The sequence below is a fragment of the Cervus elaphus genome, chromosome 17 (genome assembly GCF_910594005.1).
Source record: "Cervus elaphus chromosome 17, mCerEla1.1, whole genome shotgun sequence".
Lineage (NCBI taxonomy): Eukaryota > Metazoa > Chordata > Mammalia > Artiodactyla > Cervidae > Cervus > Cervus elaphus.
In genome coordinates, this window is record NC_057831.1 from 27493338 (window position 1) to 27512650 (window position 19313).

A 19313-nucleotide genomic window follows, 5' to 3' on the forward strand; every position below is an offset into this window, starting at 1 on the left:
TCTAACCACATCAGTCAGGTATTCAGAATATTTTGGAAGGCCACAAAACGGAAGTGCTTTCTCACCACCTGGAAAACAGGTATGACTTTTTCAAAAATGAAAATTTGAAATGATTTTCACTGAACAAAAAGTTTCATTCATGTTGTTTTATTTAAATATGATTTCATTTAGAAATATAATTGATGCAACTTTTCTAGCTAAGTAATTATAACTTTTTTCTATTCAGATAGTCTACACTTAATTGTCTGAATATAAAAAGTTTTAATTGCTTCACTAGTGGGGAAACAAAAGAATACATCTAGTTTTTAGTTTAAAAGTCTTAGCAGTTTCTAAAGTTTTAGAACTCATGAAACCTGAGTTTCATATAGCTTTATCAAAGGGTATTAAAATGACTTTACTGAGTGTTTTCATTATGTATCTTTCCTGCATGTTAGGAAACTTGATTTCCTATATATTGTATTCCAAGATCTGAAATGCTCAGAGCTGTCCACTAAAAGGACAGGAATCAAGATATCCTGAGTCTCAGCCTGGTGTCAAGCCACCTTTAAGACTAACAATTTGAAAATGTTCTCACTAGAGAAACTATGTTGGTGAGTCTCTGTGACCATTTCAGTATTTTCTTATCTTCATATTTAAAAATTTTTAACTATGAAGCTCAAGAGTACCTCCTAACTACTAAGGAGACAAGTTATTGGGCCTGAGGGTAGAGTTAATTTTTCTGTTAGAGTAACAAGGAGGTATTTATCACTCAACTATTCTACTCAGAAAGTAGCAGAGGCTTGTGTACTGAAATTCAATAGCAAATACACATAAAAAGGAATTTCATTTATCAGTTCTAATAAAAAGTGCCTCCTGTGTTTCAAAACGCTCTCCAGGTGGACGAGATCAATACCAAATGATCTGATCTTGGCCAAGACCTAAAATTTAGTTCGAAAGTATTAAACATATTTTAAAGAAAATAGTAATAATGGATACAACAAAGATGCTTAATAATTATACAAACAAAAAAGGATATAATTTAACTTAAAGAGCATTATGAAGAAAAAGAAATGCTTCACAAACTTTGATTCCCATGATAGACAAATGTAGAAGGAAGTGAAGGAAAGAATATAGTTACAAGTTTGGTATTTCTTCTTTTAAAATACTAAAGGTAACTCTATTTCTATTTTACCTAATAAGTTTTTAAAAGTGCATTCAAACTGCAGCTTTTAGAAGAAAGGAATAAAAACATCACTGTTCCAAAAATGTTCTAAGAAAAATTAATATAGCTTTCCAAAATATCTAAGTTATTTTTTGGGAATACTTGCACACCTGGGGGTGGGGGGGTGAGTAACAATGTTTACAAAAGAAATATATCAGGCATTTAGACCATGCATTCTGCGTGTTAACATTACCTTCTCAGTACATTTTCCTACAGTGTGATATCCTAATTAATAGAGAATCACAATCTCCTTCAGATTAGAATTAGTGATGTTTTTGAAGACCATTTTGGCTATTTGATATGCTTTTGTACAGATTTTTGAACAACTTCCTCAAAGGATAAACAGCAAGTTTAGGTGCGTAACAAGACTAATTCTTTTACAGCCAAAGCTGCCATAGTAACTTTACTAGTTTCTTTCATTTATATCTTTCTAAACCATTCTCCCACTTAGCTCTTGTCCCACTTTTGCAGATATCCAAGCTTAAATGAAATGGAAGGAAAAGGAAGTGACATGAATTTCACTTGCCAATTATTTCATAATGCAATTCAGATACCTGTGTATTATGATCAAATTTCAATTCTTTAGGGACTGGCTATTCATTTTGTAGATTATCCAGATTCTGCATTTCTGCTGTGCCTATTAATATGTTTAGGGCATTTTCTTTTCAAAAGTAAACCCACCAGAGGATAAGAAAAAGAATTGAAACTAACCCTATAAAGACTACATCTGTTATCAGTTCAAGTAATAGGCAAGTCATTTAATGAATAAGGACTTTTATTATCATTATAATGGATAATTTTAATTCAGAAGTTTAAAACCAGTGTTTCTTGGAAGGATGTGACTTGAGGACACATTCTGTTTAGCCTGTACAGTGCTAAAGAAGCAAATGTAATCCCACATTTAAAAAGAGAAGTCACAAAAAAGTTAGTTTTTTAGCTTCCTCCAACCACCAAATGAAAAGATTTGGCAGTAGTTGGCCAAACTGCCACACAGAAACAACGGCTAGAGAAGAGCAGTAGCTCTCCCCTTCCAACGGGAAAAGGGCTATAGTTCCCACCATTTGCTGTTGTCACTAACACCAAGGTCAAATGTCAGTAGTCATTTGTCATCAATGTTTACCTTTCTTTTTTTAATTATTCAGAACATTTCTTTGGACTCATGAAGAAATAACAAATATACCTAAAGACCCCCATGTTTCTAGAACATGGGAAAGAACACAATTACATGTTCAATATAAAAGTAATTTTGTCTCTGCAAGGGACTTCAACTTAAAATATCATGATGAAATAAGTCACAAAAAGACCATATTTGTATTAATTCTAGGAACACACCAGAAGTTGAGTGTTTGATCCATGCAGTAATTCATAGAAGACAGATGATTTTTTTGTGATATTTAAAAGTATGGTGAAGAAGACTTCATTATTTTTATGTTTGTTTAATCAACAACCATTTAGGCTCTCTGAAAACTGACATATCATTCTGACATAAAACATTCTAAGAATGTTTTACAGAGACAAGAAAGTTCTGTTTACATGTAAAACTTATTAAATTTCTGAAATTAAATATCTGCAATTGCTCTGAACTTTATTTTTCTGAGGCCAGATTTCATTACTTTTTTTTTTTTTTTTTACTGTTACAAGTAAATTCAGCATCTAGAGGAAATAATTTTATTTATATAGACAGTGCTTATGTTTTAAAGTTGCTTCTGGTATTAACATAAAGTAATAAACAGTTTTAACACTTTATATTTTTAAAAGCACACATGGAACCTTCTCCAGGATAGATCACATCCTGGGCTATAAATCTAGCCTTGGTAAATTCAAAAAAATCAAAATCATTCCACGCATCTTTTCTGATCACAATGCAGTAAGATTAGATGTCAATAACAGGAGAAAAACTATTAAAAATTCCAACATATGGAGGCTGAACAACACGCTGCTGAATAACCAACAACTCACAGAAGAAATCAAAAAAGAAATCAAAATATGCATAGCAATGAATGAAAATGAAAACATAACAACCCCAAATCTATGGGACATTGTAAAAGCAGTGCTAAGGGGAAGGTTCATAGCAATACGGGCTTACCTCAAGAAACAAGAAAAAAGTAAATAAATAACCTAACTCTACACCTAAAGCAACTTGAAAAGGAAGAAATTATGAACCCCAGGGTTAGTAGAAGGAAAGAAAAAGCTGGTTCTTGGAGAAGTTAAATAAAATTGACAAGCCATTATCCAGACTCATCAAGAAACAAAGGGAGAAAAATCAAATCAACAAAATTAGAAATAAAAAGGGAGAGACCACAACAGACAACACAGAAATACAAAGGATCATATGAGACTATTATCAGCAACTACACGCAAATAAAATGGACAACTTGGAAGAAATGGACAAGTTCTTAGAAAAGTACAACTTTCCAAAATTGAACCAGGAAGAAATAGAAAATCTTAACAGACCCATCACAAGCACGGAAATTGAAACTGTAATCAGAAATCTTCCAACAAACAAAAGCCCAAGACCAGACAGCTTCACAGCTGAATTCTACCAAAAATTTAGAGAAGAACTAACACCTATCCTACTCAAACTCTTCCAGAAAATTGCAGAGAAAGGTAAACTTCCAAACTCATTCTATGAGGCCACCTAATACCAAAACCAGACAAAGATGCCACAAAAAAAGAAAACTACAGGCCAGTATCACTGATGAACATAGATGCAAAAATGCTTTATAAAATACTAGCAAACAGAATCCAACAACATATTAAAAAGATCATACATCATGACCAAGTGGGCTTTATCCCAGGGATGCAAGGATTCTTCAATATCTGCAAATCAATCCATGTAATACACCACATTAACAAATTGAAAAATAAAATCCATATGATTATCTCAACAGATGCAGAGAAAACCTTTTGACAAAATTCAACATCCATTTATGATAAAAACCCTCCAGAAAGCAGGCATAGAAGGACCATACCTCAACATAATAAAAGCTATATATGACAAACCCTCAACAAACATCCTCAATGGTGAAAAATTGAAAGCATTTCCCCTAAAGTCAGGAACAAGACAAGGGTGCCCACTCTCACCACTACTATTCAACATAGTTTTGGAAGTTTTGGCCACAGTAATCAGAGCAGAAAAAGAAATAAAAGGAATCCAGATTGGAAAAGAAGAAGTAAAACTCTCACTGTTTGCAGATGACATGATCCTCTACACAGAAAACCCTAAAGACTCCACCAGAAAATTACTAGAGCTAATCAATGAATATAGTAAAGTTGCAGGATATAAAATTAACACATAGAAACCCCTTGCATTTCTATACAGTAACAATGAGAAAACAGAAAGAGAAATTAAGGAAACAATTCCATTCACCATTGCAATGAAAAGAATAAAATACTTAGGAATATATCTATCTAAAGAAACAAAAGACCTATATATAAAAAACTATAAAACACCGGTGAAAGAAATCAAAGAGGACACAAATAGATGGAGAAATATACCATATTCATGGATCGGAAGAATCAATAAAATGAAAATGAGTATACTACCCAAAGTAATCTATAGATTCAATGCAATCCCTATCAAGTTACCACCGGTATTTTTCATTGAACTAGAACAAATAATTTCACAATTTGTATGGAAATAGAAAAAACCTCGAATAGCAAAAGCAGTCTTGAGAAAGAAGAATGGAACTGGAGGAATCAACCTGCCTGACTTCAGGCTCTACTACAAAGCCACAGTCATCAAGACAGTGTGGTACTGGCACAAAGACAGAAATATAGACCAATGGAACAGAATAGAAAGCCCAGAGATAAATCCACGCACTTACGGACACCCTATCTTTGACAAAGGAGGCAAGAATATACAAAGGAGAAAAGACAACCTCTTTAACAAGTGGTGCTGGGAAAACTGGTCAACCACTTGTAAAAGAATGAAACTAGAACACTTTCTAACACCAAACACAAAAATAAACTCAAAATGGATTAAAGATCTAAATGTAAGACCAGAAACTATAAAACTCCTAGAGGAGAACATAGGCAAAACACTCTCTGACATGAATCACAGCAGGATCCTCTATGGCCCACCTCCCAGAATATTGGAAATAAAAGCAAAAATAAACAAATGGGACCTAATTAAAATTAAAAGCTTTTGCACAACAAAGGAAACTATAAGCAAGGTGAAAAGGCAGCCTTCAGAATGGGAGAAAATAATAGCAAATGAAGAAATGGACAAAGAATTAATCTCAAAAATATACAAGCAACTCCTGAAGCTCAATTCCAGAAAAATAAAAGACCCAATCAAAAAGTGGTCCAAAGAACTAAACAGACATTTCTCCAAAGAAGACATACAGATGGCTAAGAAACACATGAAAAGATGCTCAACATCACTCATTATTAGAGAAATGCAAATCAAAACCACAATAAGGTACCATTTCACGCCAGTCAGGATGGCTGCTATCCAAAAGTCTACAAGCAATAAATGCTGGAGAGGGTGTGGAGAAAAGGGAACCCTCTCACACTGTTGGTGGGGATGCAAACTAGTACAGCCACTATGGAGAACAGTGTGGAGATTCCTTAAAAAACTGGAAACAGAACTGCCATATGACCCAGAAATCCCACTCCTGGGCATATACCCTGAGGAAACCAGAATTGAAAGAGACACGTGTACCCCAGTGTTCATCTCAGCACTATTTATAATAGCCAGGACATGGAAGCAACCTAGATGTCCATCAGCAGATGCATGGATAAGGAAGTTGTGGTACATATACACAATGGAATATTACTCAGCCATTAAAAAGAATACATTTGAATCAGTTCTAATGAGGTGGATGAAACTGGAGCTCATTATACAGAGTGAAGTAAGCCAGAAAGAAAAACACTAATACAGTATACTAACGCATATATATGGAATTTAGAAAGATGGTAACAATAACCCTCTATGTGAGACAGCAAAAGAGACACAGATGTACAGAACAGTCTTTTAGACTCTGTGGGAGAGGGTGAAGGAGGGATGATATGGGAGAACAGCATTGAAACATGTAAATTATCATATGTGAAACAAATCACCAGTCCAGGTTTGATGCATGATACAGGGTGCTTGGGGCTGGTGCAGTGGGATGACCCTGAGGGATGGGATGGGGAGGGAGGTGGGAGGGGGGTTCAGGATGGTGAACACATGTAACCCATGGCGGATTCAAGTCAATGTGTGGCAAAACCAATACAGTATTGTAAAGTAAAAAAAATAAAAATAAATAAATAAAATGTTCATAGCAAGAAATCACAAACCATACCATTATTTTGTTTCTTGGTTTTGGTGTTGATTAACATGGACAACCCTTCAACAATTAGTCCCATTTAGTAATTAGACCACTTCTGTATTTTTGAAACACTGTAATTTAATGTTGGCTAGTTACTAATTTTATATGCTACTTATTAATATGAATGATTTGTTCATAATTTTTCTAAATATTTTTAGTGTATACTACAGTAATGATGATTTTTAATTTCTCCCCCACAGATAAAGCAAGTTTTCAATTTTGTTTACCATTCTCATTGCTATAGTTCATCAGCATGCCACAAAAGACAGTCAAGAGCTTCTCACTGGCGGGATCTGTTTTACTGCACAGTGACCTTAAATGGTCAACTACAATCTGTGCACCACCTGCTTGGTCAACTGCACTTCTGCCCTCATCTGTAAAACAAAGAGTCAAATTAAAAATAAAAGAAAAAAGAAATGTACCTTAAAATTTCAAATACAAAACATAACAGAGTTATTCCTTATTTAGTACACAGAAAATAAACCAAAGTAGGGCATTAAATGTCTTCTTGGAAAACAAAACAAAACAAATAAACATGGAAATGGGGGTGGGATCGGGAAGAGAGGCAATCACTTTTTAGGAGAAAAAAGATTATTCTCCTTGGTATCATATAGGAACTTAAAGAACTTCTCTGGGTCTTAAGACTTTATGACTGACGTGAAATTTTTCATCTTCTCTTTCACAAATGAAAACTCTGTGTAAGAGGAAAAAAACTGGAACTAAAATTTGATTGGAATTTTTTTCTCAGTTTGGAAACCACTAAATATCTTTCTCTCAGTGTTTTCAAAGTCAGTTACTATCAAAGACAACCATCTGCAGTATAGCGTAACTCTACATTACAATATGTAATTTCTAAAGATTAGTACTAGGGTCTTTTTACTGGCATTTTCTATAGTACATATTTCCTTTTCCAACTCTTAGTAGTTTGCATTTCATTTTTCCTTATTCTCTCCATTCAAGAACACACCGATACACTTACACATTATAATCAATGGTCAAATGGTCAAACACACCTTCTGCTATGTATACATCTACATCACATAGAAGAGATATCATTTAACTGTCGGAACATAGATATCACTTTAAAATACTTTTGCAAACCCTGAACACAGAATTAGAAAGAGATGAAAGAAAGAATATGTCTTTCTAAATCTGACTTCCTTATATAAAATATGATAGACTCTAGAACAGTGCATACAATAAAAATGAGAGCCACAAATGTGAACTAAATAATTAATTTAAATTTACAAGTAGCCATATTAAAAACATAAAAAGTGAAAAATTAGTTTTAGTGATATGTTTTACTCAATCCAAAATCTCTAAAATATGATCACTGCAATACACAATAAAATTGCTAGTGAAATATTTTACATTCTCGTCTTAGTAATAAATCTTTGAAAGCCAAGTGTATTTTATATTTTACACTACAGTTACATGTCTATTCAGACTAGCCACATTTCAATAGCTCAAGAGTCAAACATGGATAGTGGCTACCATACTGAATTGTGAAGCCATAGAAGCATACAAAAGGATCAGTAAAAGAAATGCCTCATAAAAGAATTACTGCTCTGAAATTAGTTAGTAAATGAAATCTAATAAAAGAACTGAAACTAAGATAAATCTTTGTAACTGTTGCTGAATTGTAATAGAAAATGAAACAATACATATCATTTCCTGTGGCAGAAATACACACACAACTTATATAGCAGGACTTCATAATTTCTGAAAATTTTAAGGAAATCTGTACTAAAATGAAACAAAATAGTTGTGTTCACTCAAGTTTTGTGTCATGCCCACTTGGCTTCACTGTATTGTTATATAGATGCAGAAAAGGACCCTATGCTAATTAGCTAATAAGATCACAGAAAGTTCTTTAGTGCCAGAGTAACTAACTAGTCAAATGAGCCAGACAACTATAGTACATATCTCATTTAGAGTTTTCTTTTCCAATAACATAAATGCAAATTATCTACATTGTTGGGCACTTTGTATGCAGATCATGTCAGAAAAAACTAAATATCAGGATGAAAAATCTAGCTCAGACCTTCAATATTATGCACATACAGTATCTGTTGTTGTTTAGTCACTAACTCATGTCCGACTCTTGGAACTGCATGGACTGTAGCCCTCCAGGATACTCTGTCCATGGGATTTCCCAGGCAAGAATACTGGAGCAGGTTGCCATTTCCTTCTTCAAGGGATTTTCCTGACCCAGGCATTGAACCCACATCTCCTTCATTGGCAGGTGGATTCTCTACCACTGAGCCACCTGGGAAGCCCACACATACAATATACCCATCCCTAAATTGCAAAGTTCAAGTAGTTTTTGACTCTAACTGTTGAGTAAGTATAGGCTTTCAAAACATAAATTGTGTGTGCTTAGAAAGCTAAGCTGGCTTCCTTTCGATATTCAGGTACTCAATATTCAAAACATTAAATTCAAGAAATTTTAATACAAATTATGTTCATCAAATTCAGTAATGCAATAAGTAAGAACATAACTACAATTAAAAGGCAAATTACCTACTTGTGTTTCAGGGCCAAAGTATTTTTCTTCCCTTCCTCTGCTTTCCTTCTTTCCCTTCCTCCCAGCCTGCCCTGTTTGCACTGTATACAACATAGCTATGTGTTATCAAGAGTTGGGGCTGCAGAGTGTAAGCTCAATCTCTCCCTTAGAAATTACATCATTACCAAATTTAAGAAAAGCACATATAAAATATCTGAGTTAAAGAGAATTTTATTAAAGAATCCGAAGATGCAAAGAAACAAGAATGCTGTGTCCATTTTCTCTATCAAAACCAGTGAATAACTTTTTAAAGGCATCTCACAAATTATTTAGATATATATTAGAACATGTCATTACACGAGTCCATTCAAATTGTTTTTCCACAGTAAAGGTAGCTCTATAGCTTTATGCTATGATGTTAAAATGAGTATTATTATTGTTCACTTGAAAATAACTTTCAAAAGATTCCTTATCCTAAACTTTCATATCTCTGAATGCAGGCTCGTTTTTAATTCTCTGATAATAAGTGACTTCTAATTTGTGAAGCACCCTGTGCTGTCACTTCTAGAAATATAATTTACATTTTTATTTTCCATAAATATAAGTATCCAACCACTACCCAGCAACTCTTTAAGCCCTGCTACATCGTCTAGTCAAGGCTATGGTTTTCCAGTGGTCATGTATGGATGTGAGAGTTGGACTGTGAAGAAAGCTGAGCACTGAAAAATTGATGCCTTTTAACTGTGGTGTTGAAGAAGGCTCTTGAGAGTCCCTTGGACTGCAAGGAGATCCAACCAGTCCATCCTAAAGGAGATCAGTCCTGGGTGTTCATTGGAAGGACTGATGCTGAAGCTGAAACTCCAATACTTTGACCACCTCATGGGAAGAGTTGACTCATTGGAAAAGACCCTGATGCTGGGAGGGATTGGGGGCAGGAGGAGAAGGGGACGACAGAGGATGAGATGGCTGGATGGCATCACCGACTTGATGGGCATGAGTTTGAGTAAACTCTGGGAGCTGGTGATGGGCAGGGAGGCCTGGCGTGCTGCGATTCATGGGGTCGCAAAGAGTCGGACACGAGAGAGACTGAACTGAACTGAACATTCTTTAATGTTGACTTGTCACAGAGAGTAGCTTCCAGCACAAATAAGTACACTACGTAACAGTAGGGCTTTATGCAGTAGGGCTAATGAAATACTGCACTTGATATTACTCTTCAGTTCAGTAGCCAAAACCAGGAAGCAATGAAATCTGTATGCCTCACAAATGAGAAAAAAATGTGAGCAAGTTGGTATTCCACTATCAGGTACAAGTTATGCACCAAGGCTGAGGAAAGAACCTGAAAACAACTGCTGAATACAAGCTCTGTGACATGCTACAGTGTATCCTACTTTCAGATTTGCTTGTATATTGTGGCTAAACTGGTAAAGAATCTGCCTGCAAAGTTGGAGACCTGGGTTCAATCCCTAGGTTGGGAAGATCCCCTGGAGAAGGGAATGGCTACCCACTCCAGTATTCTGACCTGGAGAATTCCATGGACTGTATAGTCTATGGGGTTGCAAAGAGTTGGACAGGACTGAGTGACTTCACTTCCCTTTCCCAAACGTCTCATAGGAAGTAGGCACTCAATATGTAGTGAATGAATGAGGCCTTAGGCTACATTTTGGTAAATTACAATTCACCTTGGGGATGGGAGAGTGAGAGAAAGAGGAGGAGGGAGGAGGCAGGGAAAGGGAGAGAAATGGGAATGAAAATCATTTACTTCTTTTTTAATGATTAAACCACAATATGGTTTAACTTTCCTTGTGTTCTGAGCTTTGTTTAAATGAAACCGTGTTGTATTCATTCTTTTTGTGCCTTCTTATACTGAACAGTGTGTTTATGATATCCATCTACTCTGTTACATGCTTCTTTGCTGTACAATATTCACTGTATAAACACATCATAATTATTTATTTATTCCTTTGCTGATTATTATTTGGGTTGTTTTTAGGTTTGGGCTATTATTGGTAATATCCAGGTGGTATTGTTGGTTCATAGACTCTGCACATCTCCCACTTGTTAAGATAATGACAAACAGGCTTCCAAAGCCAGCGCACATTCCCTCCATCAGTGTGTGAGTTCCTGTCACCTCACTCCTTCACTACCACTGGCATTCTACTTGATTGTTAACAGGATTGTTAATTTGATTAGTAATCTACTGTTAGATCAACATTCTACTTGATTGTTAAATCTGATGGATGAGATTGAACCTACTGCAGAATATACAAAGCAGGTCTTTGCTGACAGCTGACTTTTCCATACATTTAATAAGACAGATAATTTAGTTCAAGAGTTTATAGCATGTGCATAGAGGTAAAAACAGTTCACGCTGAGGGAGGGAGAGAGATATAAATGGATGCATACACAGATATTAGAATTTGAAAGAAAATGAAAAGAGAGCCAAGTAGCTGGTAGAAGCGGACTATCAAGCCTATGTACTAATTATGACTGGATAGGCATAATTCTGGAACTTTTTAACACTCTTGCTTATAGAAAGCCTTACTGTAACATCAGCAAATACACTGTCTTTTTAAAATCATTTCAATAAACACCAGCTTTCCCGAGAGAGACTTTGGAAGGCTTAAATCCTTGAAAGGACGAAGGAGGAAGATTGGGGAAGCAGGATGGTGTTGGGTTTCAAAGAAGCCTATAATTTACAATAGCAAATTTTATCTAAAATTAATTTTTAAAAGAATTTAGTTTTATAATCTAAATGTATGATTTCCATACTACATTATACTTTTGTGGTTTAAACATTTTTTCATATTTCTTTTCAACAATTCTCAGTATCAAATACAAATTACAAAACTCTGTTTTAAAATGATGCCTACATATATATTTGATATGTTTTCCTCCCACCCTCTAATTATTTGTATAATAACGGGATCTTGATTCCTTAGGCATCCATCTGCTCAAACTACTCATTTCCCATCAGAAGTAATAATATTTTGTGACATAAGGAGTGGTTATTGTGGTGACAATTATGATGCAGCAATTCAGAAAATTATGACTGCATGTGAGAAATAAACTACAGGAGCTGGTCATACCTATAATCTCTCATCTAAATTTTGTTAAAAATTAATATTGACAAACGAGAAAAGTGTGTGTTGTGGTAAGAGTACTGGATAAATAATTTTTTGTGTTTTCAGAGAAGCCTTAGGGACCAAGGGTTCACTTTGCACACTGTACTGTCGTGGATGTGTGCACTACCTCACTGCCTTCTATAAGAGCGTCCTGCACAAATGCCCTGCAAGCGCTGATTACCAATGCCGGCTATGCGCGAGCTGCACACACACGAAAGTGCTAGAGATCTGCCATCGTTAAAGCTGGTATGGAACAGAAGGCTGGCAAAGATTTTTCAGGGTCACTGGTGGCCAAAATGAAAGCTAAGACCCTGAGTAGAGAGATTAAAAATGACCTTCACTGTAAATCTACTTTAGAGAGAGCACTATGATAAATTAGCTAAGAAGATAAATTATAAACGATATTTCATTTTTCTTATATTTCAACTCGGAATTTGCTTAAAGAAACTGTAATGATTAAACATCAGCATTCTGAACCAAAACTTGGGAAACTGAATTCTGTGTTCCCTTATTAAGCAATAAAGACATATTTTGGAATACTTGTACCATTTAGTTCAGCAAGACAACAGCACTACCTTGGTGTTAACTGTGAATCTTTTTAAAAGATTTATTTATGAAAAATTCTTGAGTAAAAGATACCCAAAATCTTTTTAGTGTATCCATGAACTTAACAAATATTAAAAGCAATCTACATTTGGGGTGGGGTACTATTTTATTTTTTCTATTTTTTGGCCTTGCCACAAGGTGTGTGGGATCTTAGTTCATGAAAAGAAATCAGACTCGTGCCCCCTGTGTTGAAAGCTCAGTCTTAACCACTGGACCTTCAGGGAAATCTGAGATCAATCTACACTGGTAGACAAAATCTATTTCACATATAGACAAAATAGAAAAATCTATTTCACAAGAGATTAAAGAGGCATAGTACGATAACACAATTTTCTTATCCATATCAAAACTGATGGAGAGTCACACAACATCCCTTCACTGAGATCCATGTTGACAGCGAGGTATTTCCAAATCTCTGAGAAAACATGCTTTAACTAACAATATTAGAATCACAGCAAACAATGAACAAACTACACAATCTTTCCTTTAACTCTGTAAAACTGATGGCCTTATGAACAATGACAAATCCTTAAATTATGCTGCATGTCTTTTCACACACCCCGTCACATTACCTATGAAGAGCCATCCAAATAGTCACAACTTTTAAAAGTCCCTCCCTTTTCCAACTTCTGCATTCTTTACAGAAAACATGCTTCCTTACTTTTACAGAGAGAAAAGAGAAGAAAACAGATACAATCTTTCTCACACTTTCACGTTCTGCGCTATTAGACTGAGGATGATACGCTTCTTTTCCCAATCACTTTCAGAATCTCATACTGTAATTAAAGTTCAGCTATAGCTAATTAAGGGCAAAGAAGATTTATTTGCAACAGAAAGTCACTTTCCTTTTCAAGTAAATAAAGTTCCAGACATGTAATAAACTGAGGACCTGAATGCAAAGAACATTTAACGATGAAATTCTTGGGACTACTACTGGTTGTTGGCGTAGAAATGAGAATTTTTGTTACCCGAAATTTGAAATGTTAAGATTATTTCAATAAGGCAAGGTAGAAGTTTTTAATATTTAAAAACCTATAATATCACTGAGGCAATGACTTTTAAAATAACTATAATAAGGTCTTTAAGTTAAGGGTTTTGTTAACTTTGCCCATAAGAAAGCTTCTTAACCTCTACTGAAGTCAGTTTCCTAATCTGGCAAGGCAGGGAAGAGGAGTAGAAGATGATCAAACTTCTTTTTAGCTTTGACATTCTCTTATTCATTTCAATTTCTACTTCTATTTCCACTGTGTCCATATTGTGCAAACAGGAAGTACTTAATATATGCTGTGTATGTTTTTTTAATGTTTTAAATTTATCTATTTTAGCTTTCTAATTATTAATAATTATATTAGTAATTTAGGTACTTATGTTCCCAAGTAAATACCACTAGAGACTATAATGGCTTTCAGCAAATAAGTCAGAAATCCTTTTCATAAACTAAGCTAGAAAGTTGAGCTCTGAAAAATTATACTGTCTAGAAATAACAATTATAATTTTTAATGTCTTGTTCTTAGTAAACAGAGAGGTGATTCAGAATAGATGCTTAAAGTCAAAACAATTATAACACAAGTCTTTACTAGCATTGGTTTGGAAAAGACAAAGACATCACAGTAACATTTATTTTAATCATGTTTCTCATGTTTTTTCCTTCAGACTCTACTACTATGCCACTTTTAAGCCTCTATAAACAAATACTTTGTTACAATAGAATTTGAACATGTATAATATATACTGAACAAGGATTTTAAAACAAAACAACATAAATCAGACTCATTTTAAATGCAGGGGCACAAATACTATTCTGAGCCTTTTTTAGTCAATAACAAACTAACTGAGATTAGAATCCTAGAATTTAAGCTTCAAAGAGCCCATTAAGTGCCCATTCATTTTCAGTGAATATCAGCCACATGTGTTATGAAATTCAGATGTTTTAGATGACTAAATGAAAAGTATTACTCAAAATCTCCAAACTATTTCACAACTGAGTTAAAAAAAAAAAAGGATTGAATTTCTAAAGTCTGCCAGAATTCTGTATGAATAATGCTACAAATAAGGAGTAAATATGATAAAGTTTGTAAATATTTTCATTAAAATATGATTTTAAAAAGTCAGCTATCTTTAAATTTACCTGAATTAAAAAGTAATCAAATACCAAGTTTCTTCCTATAAAAACAAATTTATGACACACAGCTTTATTCATGAGTATATTCTTGGACTGTCTTTTAGATTCATTAGTTTAATATCTTTATCTGAGATAATGCTACTGATAAAAAGAGTATGCTTTTGAAACACAGGCATTATTTCTGCTCTTTATGGGTCAATTCTGTCTTGCAAAAATGTATTTCCAAGTCCTAACCCCTAGTGCCTCAGACCTTATTGGGAAATAGGGTCATTGCAGAGAGTTAAGATGAGGTCTCATTGTAGTTCAGTGGGTCCTTAATCCAATACGACTGTTATTCTTATAAGAAGGAGAGAGAGATGCAGACAGGAGAATGCCATGAGAAGATATGAAAACACAAATGGAAAAGACATTTGTGAAGAGCACGTGATGACAGAAGCAGAGACTGGAGTTTGGGCCACAAGCCAAGGAACTCCAGATGCCACCAGAAGCTAGAAAGAGGCAAAAAAGAAGAAAAAGTCTCTGCCTACAGGTTAAAAGGAAGGATGGTCTTGCTTGATGTCTTGATTTTGAAGTTACAGCCTCTACAACTGTAAAACAAACTTCTGTTGTTTTAAACCACCAGTCTCTGGTACTTTGTCATAGTATCCCCAAGAAAGTAACACACTTCTCTACATAAACAGTGTAAAATATTCAAGCCTCATCTTAAAAAAAGGAATGTTTGACATTACTTGGCATTAAGTAAGCCTATACTATATACTCAGATTTTACACATCTCACAGAAATTAGTTTTCAGTTTACTAACAATAATACGTCTCAAGCAATTATATAATATAGGATTTTAATTACTTAATAATATAGGACATTTTGTTATTTAATAAATATAGAGCTTTAGTTATGTACTTTCCTATTTAATTACTTAATTACATGCAGCAATTATGATATGGGTACGACCAACAGAAAATTACAGCTTCTTTCCTCAACACATAATCTACTTTGAATTTTTTTTTTCTACTTAGCACCAGAATGTTTAGAAATGAGTTTTGCTCCAGGGATTAATACTAACAGTGATGGATGTTCTTCATTGTGCTTGTCATTAACAGTCCACCACTGGAAGAGTAACAGGTGTATGGAGAGAATTTCTTTGTGGAATAGGCAGGCATGGATGGCCAAACAGACAGCAGGAACACTTAAAAAAAAAATCTTCTGGTACTCTTCCTCTAAGTACAAGGTAAGAACAGCCTATAACTGAAGCTCTGAAGATGACTGCTCTGGAGTCAGGTAAGCAATAGCGAAACATGAATCCAGCTCAACTTCTGACTAGACTGGCTGCTCCTCCAACCCCGTATTAGCCACCTGAAGTAAAAGGAAACTTGCTTATTTCCACAGATTAATATTGCAAATTTTGGTTTCTATTGTTTTTCTACATACAATGCCCAGCATTCAACACAAAATTAAGAGGTACATTTAAAAAAGAAAGGAAAAAATAATTCACTGCCAAGAAATAACTCAATCATCAGAATGAGACTCACAGGTAACTAAGATGTCAGAACTATCAATAGGGGCTTTAAAAGAATCATGATTAATATATTACAGAATTTAGGAGAACAGGTGAATAATATCCATGTAGAGATATGGAATTTTGTAGAGAAATAGACATTATAAGAGTTAAATGGAGATGTCAGAAATCAAAAACACTATCAAAGATAAAGAATTATTTCAAAAGGCTGAACAGCAGACTCAGCAAAACAAAGGAAAGGCTCAGTGAACTTGTAGAGCAATAGAAATAATAAAAATTAAAACACAAAGACAAGAAGAGGGAGGGAAACCCCAAAGCATCTACAAGCTGACAGAAAATAGCAAATGGTCTAACATAACTACAACTGGAATCCCAGCAGGAGAAAAGATTGAGAACAGGGTAGAAGAAATATTTAAAGAGCTAACAGGGAAACAGTCCCCCAAAATAATGAAAGACATCACATCATAAGTCTATGAAGTTTAAGGGCCCTTCCCTGTCTCCCCAGCAAGGAAAACAAAATAAAAATACACACCAAACAGCCAAGCTGCTGAAAGATCAAAGGAAGAGAGGCTCTTCTGAAGGCAGCCAGAAGGAAAAAAACAGTTATATTTGGAATAGCAAAAATAAGAATATAGCAGAGTTCTCATCCAAAACTATGCTAGCTAGAAAACAATGGAATAATATCTGTGAAGCACTGAAAGAAAAAAGCAACCTGTTAATAAAAGCTTTTCAGGCAGGAGGTCACAATACTGGATAAAAAATCTGGATATATACAAAAACAAGGAACACTAAAGAGGATTAAAAAAAAAAATCAAAGTAAACACACAAAAAATTTTTTTCTATTTAAAAAAAAATCTGTTTAAAGTATAAAAAACAATATATTGTTGAATCTCTAACATATGTAAAAACAAAATATATGACAATAATATCACAAAGAATGGAAGCAAGAAAATTAGGAGTACACAGTTGTAAGATGATTAAACTATATGTGACGTTACAGTAATTGATGGTAAATTGTGGTAAGTTAAAGATATGTATCGGAGAAGGCAATGGCAACCCACTCCAGTACTCTTGCCTGGAAAATCCCATGGACGGAGGAGCCTGGTAGGGTGCAGTCCATGGGGTCGCGAAGAGTTGGACATGACTGAGCGACTTCACTTCCACTTTTCACTTTCATGCATTGGAGAAAGAAATAGCAACCCACTCCACTGTTCTTGCCTGGAGAATCCCAGGGACGAGGGAGCCTGGTGGGCTGCCGTCTATGGGGTCGCACAGAGTCAGACAACTGAAGCGACTTAGCAGCAGCAGCAGCAGCAAAGATATATATAGGTAACCACTAAACAATTAAAAAGATGCATAAAAGCCAATAATAATGAGAAAAATTAAAATTACCCAATTCATGCAATGAAACTCACACATTTGATTATAGAAAAGGTACTTATTAATGTTAACTTAGCCTTTATGTGAGGCACTGTGGATATAAACAGGAACATAAGAAGGCTTTCCTTTTACGGAGTTCCTATTTCAGTGAGGGAGACAGAATAGTAAACAATAAAAACTTCAATACAATTTTTTACAGGGTGTTATGGCAACCCACTCCAGTATTCTTGCCTGGAAAATACCATGGACAGAGGAGCCTATTAGGCTACAGTCCATGGGGTTGTAAAGAGTCGGACACGACTGAGCGACTTTACTTTCACTTTCATAGAAGCACAGAGACAAGAACATAAATCTCTTCTGGAGGAAAAGGTGGGAAAAAAAGGAAGTTTATATAAAACTTCACAGAAATTAAATGTTCATGATAAACGTAAGTGTATTCATCTAAGACCTATAAATTATGAATCCATAATAAAAGAGATTTATGCAGTAAAGTTAATCTCTAGCCCACCTGTAATCTAAGTTAAACACTATTTAATAGGAGTTATAGATCCTTAAACTACTGATTAATGACATAAATTGCATACTCAGTTTAATCAAGATATTTTAAGACTCGGGGCCAAATTAGCACTAGTTATCCACTTTTATTAATCAAACTGTGCTGGGGGTACCTACAATGTTTCACAAGCTGAGTTAGATTTGGGGAATACAAAGATAGCTAATTCATAGTTCAGGAGAGAAAATGAAGGAAAATATTGAAACAGTAAGCACAATTAAGTTTTTCATAGTACAATCCAAGCACAAACGAAGTTTTACCCAGAAGAGTTAGAAAAACATTCACTGTCATATTTCTCAGAGTGTTTTGTTTTTCAAGTCCTTACTAGTATTTATTAGGTCTATACAATGAAAAAAACCTCAACTGTGTACTTCTTGGTTTAGATTCAGATTGGATTCCCTTCCTTATTAACTACTGAGGAAAAACTGATGTAAAATAAACCATATAGATTTAGAACGTGTAATTAATGAGTTTTGAGAGTTTAGCACACCCAAGAAACTACCAATACAATCAAGATACAAAACTATCACCACCAAAAGATTCGTCACGTCCTCTCGCAGGCCACCTTCGCTTCTGCCTCTATCTCTAGACAACCAGTGTTCTGTCACTCTAGATTAGCTTGCATATATACATTCATATAGTATGACTCTTTAATGTTTAGCTTCTTTGCCTCAGCCTAATGACTCTGAGATTTATAATTTCAAGTATGTAAGTGATTTATTCTTCTTTATTGCTGAGTAGTATTCAGCACTGAATGCTGGTGTATAAAGTTTTTGGTTAAATATCTAGAAATGAAATGGCTGGATCTTATGACGTGTACATTTATGAGTATATGGCTTTTGAGCACTACTACAACTGAAAGACTATAGTGTGCCACAGAAATTTTATTTTTTAAAAGTTCTCAAATACAGTAAAAATTGAAAATTATTAAAAGAAAGGACAATGCATGTATTCTTGAGCATACGAGGTACTTAAATAAATGCATACCA

At 34.6% G+C, this 19313-nt stretch overlaps 1 protein-coding gene across 5 annotated transcripts in view; it reads right to left on the minus strand.

Moving 5' to 3' along the window:
- The window catches only part of RAP1GDS1 (Rap1 GTPase-GDP dissociation stimulator 1), a 152310-nt gene that overhangs the window by 46535 nt on the left and 86462 nt on the right, over nucleotides 1-19313 (minus strand). For 3 of the 5 annotated variants that reach the window (XM_043870710.1, XM_043870712.1, XM_043870709.1), the window contains exon 5: nucleotides 6744-6890. The exons of the other annotated variants lie outside the window; for them this stretch is intronic. In XM_043870710.1, the coding sequence (XP_043726645.1) occupies nucleotides 6744-6890 (147 nt within the window). The remainder of the gene's footprint in view (nucleotides 1-6743; nucleotides 6891-19313) is intronic. 5 annotated transcript variants of the gene reach the window in all.